General features: G+C 43.3%; 2 protein-coding genes and 1 non-coding gene across 3 annotated transcripts; 2 read left to right on the top strand and 1 right to left on the bottom strand.

Moving 5' to 3' along the window:
- Nucleotides 1-4469: 4469 nt before the first annotated feature.
- PSV08DRAFT_t64 lies at nt 4470-4556 on the top strand. Its single transcript has one exon. It is a non-coding gene; the product is annotated as a tRNA-OTHER (tRNA).
- Nucleotides 4557-5577: 1021 nt separating this feature from the next.
- PSV08DRAFT_412487 (major facilitator superfamily domain-containing protein) lies at nt 5578-7281 on the bottom strand (the record flags this gene model as incomplete). Its single annotated transcript, XM_014216991.1, has 8 exons — nt 5578-5935; nt 5984-6164; nt 6212-6326; nt 6375-6517; nt 6565-6690; nt 6741-6824; nt 6880-7151; nt 7208-7281. 8 exons carry the CDS (start codon nt 7279-7281, stop codon nt 5578-5580), a joined length of 1353 nt encoding a protein of 450 aa, XP_014072466.1.
- Nucleotides 7282-8285: 1004 nt separating this feature from the next.
- On the top strand, nt 8286-8668 carry PSV08DRAFT_188221 (uncharacterized protein; the record flags this gene model as incomplete). Its single annotated transcript, XM_014216992.1, has 2 exons — nt 8286-8447; nt 8498-8668. 2 exons carry the CDS (start codon nt 8286-8288, stop codon nt 8666-8668), a joined length of 333 nt encoding a protein of 110 aa, XP_014072467.1.
- Between the last annotated feature and the right edge of the window lie 551 nt (nt 8669-9219).

Genomic DNA, 9219 nt, shown 5'->3' on the forward strand with positions numbered 1-9219 from the left:
TCGTTATGCCATAAGTTGATGTGGCAGCAATCGTCCTCGTTGTTCCTGGTTTCCTCTCGCTTCCTCAAGTGGTAATCGCACTGTCTTGGGCAGTCAACCCAACGTAGGCGCTCGTGTTGCTCCATTCGTTCCTTGAACGTCCGAGGCGTCTCCTCGTCATCAGATTCCTTGAATCTGGGTTGTTCCTGGGCAGCCCTGCAGGCGATCTCCTCTGCTCGGGGTCCCGTGATTGTGATTCGTCCTTCGATATCGCAATCGTTGGCTTGGTGCCTGGTATTTCCACAAATCCAGCACTGTTGGTCTCTTAGGCGGCGTAATACTTCTGCCCCTTCAACCTGCCAATCCGTTGGTAGTGGTTCGTCCCACTTGAAGTCTTTGAGTCCGAGTGCCTCTTTCACCATTTCGAATTCCTCCTCCATGACTTCTTCGTATGTCTTGCTGAGGAAGGCCTCATAATCGGCCTGTCTTGCCTCGTCGTATAAGTCTAAATCGCTGAGGGTTTCGTCTGGCTCCTCGGTCGGGTAGGGTGTTGCTATCCGTAGCATCCCGATCTTGACCGCTCCTTGCTTGACTTCGTTCTTCGGGCAGTCCCTGCGGAAGTGTCCTACTTCGCCGCAGCGGAGGCATGCCTTACTGTCGTAACGCTTCTGGCGTTCTTCCTTGGAAAGACCGTCGTTAAACTTTCCTCGGGTCTTGTTCTTATCCTTAGACTTGTCTTGTACTTTGCCGGTCATGTACGTGTCTCCGTCGTGATCCTTGTTGCTCCGATACCTTCGGGTGTTGGCAAAGGGTGGCCCTGGCTTGTATCCTTTCTGGGCTTCCTTTCGTTCCCATAATCGCGTGTCGATTCTTGTTGCCAACTCGATCAACGAGTACAAGTCCCTCGGCTTGTCATAGTGTACAAGTTCGTCCTTGATGTTTTCCTTCAGACCTGCTTCGTATACCGTCCGGAGTGCCGAATCGTCCCAATTGATTCGCGCTTGTAGTTGCTTGAACTCCGCCGTATAGGCCGAAACTGCTTTGGTCTGCCTCAGGCGAGATATCGCTTTCTCCGCCTGGCTTTCCGCGTCTACCTCCCCAAAGATGCGTCCCATTTCCTCCTTGAAGTTGGCCCAACTGCTGAATAAGGTACGCGTCTCGTCCTTAGTTCCCTTGTTGTTGATGTCCAATAGAAAATCCTCCACGTAGGGTTGCATCCAACTGGCTGCTTTTCCTTTTAGGTGAGAGTTGGCCATGAGTATCTTTTCTGCATCGTTAGGTACCTCGTGGTATCCGCAGTATAACTCAATGTTGGTGAGGAACGTTCGTAACCCTTCGCGGTTACCATCGTATTTGTCTGGGGTTGCCATCTTGGGTTTCTGGATAGGCTTTTCGTTTGGTGTGGCCATCAGCTGGCTCGTGAGCTGATTGATCATCGCTTGCATCTCGGCCATCTGCCGTGCATGGATCTCGGCCTGTCGCCTAAGACTATGAACCATTTGCCTAGGGTTATCCATTGTCTCCTCCTCATCGTCGCTGGGAGTCAACATCTCGTCGTCGATTGCTGGGTTAGGCATCGGTCCGGGACCTTGAACTGGTCCACCGGCGCTAGCCTGTGACTGAGAATGGTTGTGAGACATCGTACGTCTTAATCGGGCGTCCTAATGTTAATCTTCCTAAGTCCACTGAATCCGTGGGTGGTCAAAGTGTTACACGGGGTATGGTGCTGATACTTCTCTAAGCTCGATCCGGGTTAGGGTGAGTGAGATGGTGTGAAGAGCGCCGTGAGGTATTTGTCTGGCGATACAGTGGAGTGGGCGTGCTTGGATAGAAAGTAACAATAGGTTGACAATTCCTAATCTATATCGAATAGACTAACAAGTATCAATCTTGTGAAGTTGAGTAACTAGTAAGAAAGTACAATTTGAGTTGACCACAACGAGAGTAAATAATGAAATCCATCCATCCTTATATCCTCGTTGCTTCCAGTCCTGCCATCAGAACATTGACCTGCCATCACTGATGGTCGTCTCCACTTCTGATGGCTGCCATCACATACGGGTCCTGCCATCACTGATGGCACCGTCTTGGCGTGATGGCACATCACGTGACCTAGCCCCGCGATGTCCATCCTTCCCGTCAGGATCCCAAGTGGTTTCCCAACTAACCATCGTCATACCCGGGGAGTGAATCCTTCTGCTTGTTGCTTGTAACAAGTAGTTAGTAGAGGATATAGTAGTAGAAGAGATACGCCGCTAAGAAAGAGAGCGCTAACTACTTTATAAAGTAAAGTAGAAAGAATTCTACTAGACAACGCTTAAATTAGTAGAACTACTAGAGGATATAAAAGTAGTAGATCGCTAGGAGGTCTTTATAAGTAGCTTTTAGAATAGTAAGGGCTACCTCCTAAAGGGCTTTTAAAGAGAGAGCGCGGTATTAGCCTAAGGAGGGGGGTATTATAATAAGCTAAACGCCCCTTAGATAGCTTCTTAATAGAATCTTAGTTAAAGCTACGCGCGCGTTATCTGAACTACGTTTAGATAATAAGCGAAGAATCTAGATATTACCTTAAATACTTAGATTCTACTTACTGCCTAAGTAGTGCTTAGATAACGCGCTTAAACCCTTTAGTACAACCTTTCTCTAATAAGTAGATAAACATCACGTAAGTAGACGTAGATAGCTCTCTATCGAATACAACCTCTTGTATACTAAGCGTTTGCTCCCCTAGAGCGCAGCCCCTTACAATAAGTAAGCTTAAGATACTTTTAATACTTCTTAGCCTCTACCTTTTCCTACTCTTCTTTAGTTATAAATAAGCTATACTTAGCCTTTATAGTAATATAACTAGTACACTACTTAGACGTAGTATCTATAAAGTAATAAAGGTTCTTTTTCTTATAGCGCTTATAGTAGAAAGTTATCTCTTTTCTTTAGTAGTAAATTTAGTTAAACTAAGCCTAGCGGCGCTAAGGTAAGGTTATTATAGAAGCTTAGTAAGAGGAAGACGGAACCTTAAGTATAGTTAAGGAAGCTAGAGATAAGAAGAGATAGTTATAATAGCCTAGGGCCTACTAACCTTATATATAGCTAATAATTTAACACGTAGTATAGTAAAATAATAATCTAGAGTATTAGAATAATACGCCTAAGAGGGGAGATAATATTATAGATAATAAGAAGGATTCTCTTCTTAATATAGGATAATAAGGTTAAAGACTAACTACGTTTACATTAGAAGGTAGCGTCTATTATAAGGCTAGGAGTTACATAATATAAGTACTCCTACTAAGAGTCCTACTTCTAGAGTATAGGGGGCCTTAGGAGAATTATACTCCTACTACTCCTATAGAAAAGAGAGAATAGAGAGTACTAGAATAGGAGCAATAAGAATATAAGGATAGATAGATTTTATTATTACTCTCGTTATAGTTAACTTAAATTGTACTTTCTTACTAGTTACTTAACTTTACAAGATTAATATATATTAGTCTATTTAATATAGATTAGGAAGTATTAACCTATTATTACTTTCTATATAAGCACGCCTACTCTACTATATCGCTAGATAAATACCTCACGGCGCTCTTTACACTATCTCACTTGCTCTAACCTAGATCGAGCTTAGAGAAGTATTAGCACCTAACCCCGTATAACACTACGTTATATTAATTATATATAATTACTTCTACTCCTTAGTATATAGTATAGGTATTAAGCTCTTATAGCTTAATATATTTAACTTAAGTTTTAAGTATAAGTATAATATAGAGAGTTATTCTACTTGCACGTTCCGTCTAATATTGCACCCTGCCGCTCTATCTGCGAAAACTAACTAATAAGAAGCTTAACACCGGAAGTCTTATATTACTTCTACTTAGGCTATACTCTTAACACTTGCCTTAGATTGTAACACTTAGACCCTTACTTAATATCTACTAAATATTATTCTACCTAATATATATAGCTATTAGAAGTAGAGATCATTATTAGTAACAGTAGGTTAATATTCTAATAGTAGGACTAGAAATAATAAGAATATAAACATAGATAGATTTTATTATTACTCTTATTATAGTTAACTTAAATTATACTCTCTTACTAGTTACTTTACTTAATAGGATTACTATATATATATTAGTTTGTTAAATAGATTAGTAGTTATAAAACCTTTTATTACTTTCTATATAAGCACACTACTCTACTATATCGCTAGATAAACTCTTACGGAGCTCTTCACACTATCTCACTCGCCCTAACCTAGATCGAGCTTAGAGAAGTATTAGCACCAAACCCCGCGTAATAGTAGCTTAGTCCACCGCCACATGTTGAATACCTTTGCAAAACCCCAAGTACTTCTCTAGGGGATAGGTTTATACCGCTTTCACCTCTGGCAAATATATCTATTGTTAATTTGACTGAAATTGCGCTAGACAAGGCTTGCCTACAAGACGCTGTAGGAAGCATACTATAAGTACACAGCTCTGGTTGGGGGGATGGCGCAGTGGTGAAGCGCCTGGAAAGCCTCTGCTGTCTCACGTCAGCAGAGCTCGAAGGTTCGATTCCTTCTCTCCTCGAAACCATATTAGTATGGTCCACCCACATGAGAGAGTGACTCATTGAAAACTACCCATTCGACCTGAGAGGAAGACTCATTAAAAGTGAAAGACCTGAGAGAGCTACTCACTAAAACTACTAGGCTACGAGTCTCACCTCGATTTAGATGACCCCCTCCCCCACCTACTCAATTTGTATCTAGATTAAATCTAGCCTACTTAGATACTTGCAGGCTCAACCTGCACGTCTTATATAGCCTACCGGCTGAGAAAGGACGTTAATCTACAATAATAACAATAATAATAATACACAGCTCTGGTTGGGACTACTAGGCTACGCTTCTAAGACGTTACACAAGCGTGGGGTGCGCAAGACGTGTCATACGCTTAGCTGTGTTCACCTTTTAAAGGCTAGGATAGCGCAGTGGATTAGAGCTGCGTCCTCACACCCACAGTATCTTACGAAGTAAGGTTCGGAAGTGTTCGGGAAATGATAAGGTTCGGAGGTGTTTGGTAGTAATAAGGTTTGGAAGCGTTTGGTAATCATAAGATTGAGAGTTCTTAGTGGTAATACCTCGAAACTTAGTATTTTGCAAAAGTATTGAATGTGAGGTGCTAGTTGGGGGCCACCATTGCTAAAAGTTCCGCCACCTATTACGGCGCCGATGACATTGAACTGTTCGCAACTATGTCAGCTACAGTCTCAGAAGTGTATAACCCTAGATAGATATCATAAAAAGATGACCTATCCGTAGTGGTTTTGTCTCAGCTGTGTCAGCCCTGTATTTAGGGAAGTATACCATTATTTTCGCGGCGACATGCGGACTTGAATCGGTATGATAAGGGAATGAAATCTGTTTGAAGAACATATTGCATCCCATTGTGAACTATGGACAGCTTGATTACTCTATCAAAAGAGAAATGATTCTCTTGAGTGCATGCAAAAATAGGGTATGGTAGTTAAAACGCGGCTGGCAGCGTTGGGTCAGATTCTACAATTCCGTTTGAACAAATTGATTGTGTGACGCTAGACCCTATACACTCAACCCTTCTTTGTAGCATCATTCTCAAAATACACTGGCTGCTCGATACTCACAGTACTAGTTGAGTCCTTTGGCATCCCGCTGATTAACAAAATCATGCTTGGGATCACAAGAGCTAGTATACCGCAATTGACATAGAGTGGAATGACGTGTTTGATGTGACTTGCTGAGCTTAGTCCGTACGACACCGCCTGCCCAGAGGTCTCGAAAGCGCGGAAGACACCTCCTGCACGCGAAGCAACTTCAACATCTTTTGAATATGTGCCCAGAATCCAGTACAATGTAAGCTGAGTCCAGTAACCTGTAACAAAGATTATTAGATATGGTACGTAAGCTTTAGCCCATCGCTTTGATTCCCTGCTGCAGTTAGTATTCCAGTAATAATCGCCTTGTGAAAGTACTTACAACTTTGGATCTAATGCAGACTTGTCGCCGAGCTCATGGTATTCGTATGCAACCCAAATAAAACAAGCGATCTGTGGTAGTATCCAGGCCATCATCGCTTTCCATGCCCGACGACGCTGCGACCAACGGGTACTATCCAATAGCTTGCCAAATATAATGACGGATGGTATAGTTATAACCGCTGCTCAAGTCAATTTACAGAGAGCCGCTTAGGAATTGTCCACTTACGGACTAATAAAGAGGACAAAGCGCGAGCTCGTACCGAAAAATGACGAGACAGGTACGTGCCCATCGTTCCTCCATAGAAAAAAGAGTAAAATGACGGCAAGAAGATGAGCCAAGTCTGAGGATTGTTAGTTGATGGAATTCAGTATACTAGTCTATCGCTGACCTTGTGTCTTTGCAAGTATACCCATAAAGCTGTAAATTCATGCTTCCATGACGCTCGACGAGACATGGAAACTTTACCACCATCGCGGCGACGAACCTTTGCAGTTGGAGAGAGAAGAAACGCCCATATGAATCCAGTACATTCTAGGTTTTATTAGCATAAGAGTGTCTAGCGACAGCATATAATTTACCAAAGCCAACGAATATCAGGTATGTTGTCCACGCGATACCTCCGCTTCCGGCCCTATCATAGTTTGTTGAGAAGTTGATCGCACCACCAATAACACTACCAGTATTCCGCATTGCAGACCAGATACCTTCCTTGATTAGTGAAATGTTTCCAATATTGGATCGACATTCTACTTACCGAGGTAGAATCCACGGTCTTCTGGATTGGGATATGACAGCATTGCGGTGGTCTCACCGACATAAAGGAACCCAGACGCAATACCTTTGGTGACCCGTCAGCATAAGCCGCATCGAGGCCACGCGCAATTATGACTCACCTCCGATGACATTTGCAGTCAAGAGATACGACTCCACATGGTACCTTGCATTCACATAGTATGCAGATCCAAACAGCGGCATTGCCAGAGCCGCGATTATACACGACCATTTAATGCCAATTCTATTGATAATTGGACCTCCGAGTATAGTGCTACAAAAGCTCATTGTGTAATTCAGCGAATTTGCAAGATTTGCTAACCATGGTGTGGAAAGTCCTCCACCACCAAGATTGGAAATGGCATCCGACATGGCCGGTCCGACAAGTGATAGTCTGAGCGATGATCAGTAGGATACTTGGCTCTGTGATAGATTTGAAGCCACACTTACGCTCCGAACAATATCATCTGGAATAGTACACTTCGAAAGAAAGTAGACAACGCAGAACGAGGACGTTCTTCCATAGAGCCGACTGCAACGTCAGCAACACCATCGTCAGCAACCAAGTTAGTAATGCCGGTGTCGGCCTTGATTTCTTTGTCTTGAAAAGATGCCATGATGAGGACTGTCCGTTGACTTCCGTTGTTCCACTACAGGACGGAATGCAGCTCTACATATGCTAAAGGTCTCAAGACTATAGCTTGAGATGGGCTCGTGGACGAGAACGGTCGCGGGGAACCCCACCGATAAGGGAGCCGGCCCGGGTTGTAGCGCGCAGTATCCTCCGCATTTGGACCACTTTAGATAGAGATGATAGCGATTTGTTTCGGCGTTTTTGCCATTGGTGCGGATCTGTTCTAGCCCGAGGCACGGAAGCCCTCTTGTTTCAGTATTGTGCAGGACTCGAGCGAATTTCATTATCATGATTTCGCGTGTATAAGTATGGATTATTTTAGTCATAATTGGGGTAAAAATTGTTTCAAACATCAAATGCCAAGGCACAATGAGATACTGAAAAGGTTGGCCAGGCAAGTAGCAAGGCGAATTGGATTAATATAGAACAAAAGCGTATACCAACCATTTCTCAGCCTTCACCACAATGAAATTGACTAGAATAGCCCGCAACATCGCAGAGCACCACCATCATCCATTTATCAAAATTAAGCAGCACCGAGACTCCACGTATCTCGAGTCTCATCCCGTTGACTATTTGATCTTCTGTCATTCTAAACTTGACCGGCCCGGTCGCGGACGACCTAGTCGGGCTTGGATGGGCATAATTTTGGTCGGCTACATAGGCACCCCGGCACTTATAGTCTCGCTTACTGCACGCGAGGCAGACCCCACAGCTTATCAGAACCGGGCCGGTCGTGGGGCATTTTCTGAGAGGGAATGAATCTATTGTCATGGCCGGCTTGACGTCGGATCGGACGCCCGCTGCCATGACTGCGCTTCTTGGATAGTCGAAATAATATTTAATCTTCAATGACTTTAGATTTAAGATTATACTTTTGAAACAGCACAGAAAATGGTTCTCCCAGTCCCTGATCCGACCAAATCCTATTGGATCGAGGCCGCTGATTCATCTCTCCGGAATTTTCGTTCTAGCGAAAGCTTGCCAGAAGAGACTGACGTTGCAATCATCGGGAGCGGATATGCGGGTGCATCTACCGCCTACTGGATTCATAAGGTGTGTGCGCGGCCTAAGGCATATACCAGTCTATACTCATCGGATCTCAGGGGACCGAAAACACAGGAAGGCAACCTAAAGTGACTGTCCTAGAAGCACGGGATGTATGCGGGAGTGCCACTGGGCGGAATGGTAAGAGAACATTTAAAATGACAGAGCGAGTTTTTAACAACGTGAAGGAGGTCAATGTTACACGGGGTTTAGTGCTGATACTTCTCTAAGCTCGATCCGGGTTAGAGCAAGTGAGATAGTGTAAGGAGCGCTATAAAGTATTTATTGTTACAAGTAACAAGAAGGATTCTCTCCTTGACGAAGGGATGGGAGGCAAGGAGCCTATGGAACGTCCACGTCAGAAGGTAATGATTAACGCAGGGCGTAGATCACGTGACTTAGCATCTCGCCAAAACAGGACATCTAGAGATGCCAGGTCCTCTAGAGATACTAGGACATCTAGAGATACTAACGACATCTAAGATACTAGCGGCTTAGCTAGATACTAGGACTAAAGTAATAAGAATATAAGGATAGATAGATTTTATTATTTACTCTCGTTATAGTTAACTTAAATTATACTTTCTTACTAATATCTTTACTTAATAAGATTATTACCTATTAGTCTATAGTAATATAGATTAAGTTATCTAACCTTTTATTACCTTTCTATCTAAGCACGCTACTCTACTATCTCGCTAGATAAACTTTATAGAATACTAATGTAAGGCTTATTAGCTATAGTAGTAGACCTAACTAGAGTAGTATAGACTTAAAACTC

The sequence above is a fragment of the Bipolaris maydis genome (genome assembly GCF_028858645.1).
Source record: "Bipolaris maydis strain C4 unplaced genomic scaffold PSV08scaffold_15, whole genome shotgun sequence".
Lineage (NCBI taxonomy): Eukaryota > Fungi > Ascomycota > Dothideomycetes > Pleosporales > Pleosporaceae > Bipolaris > Bipolaris maydis.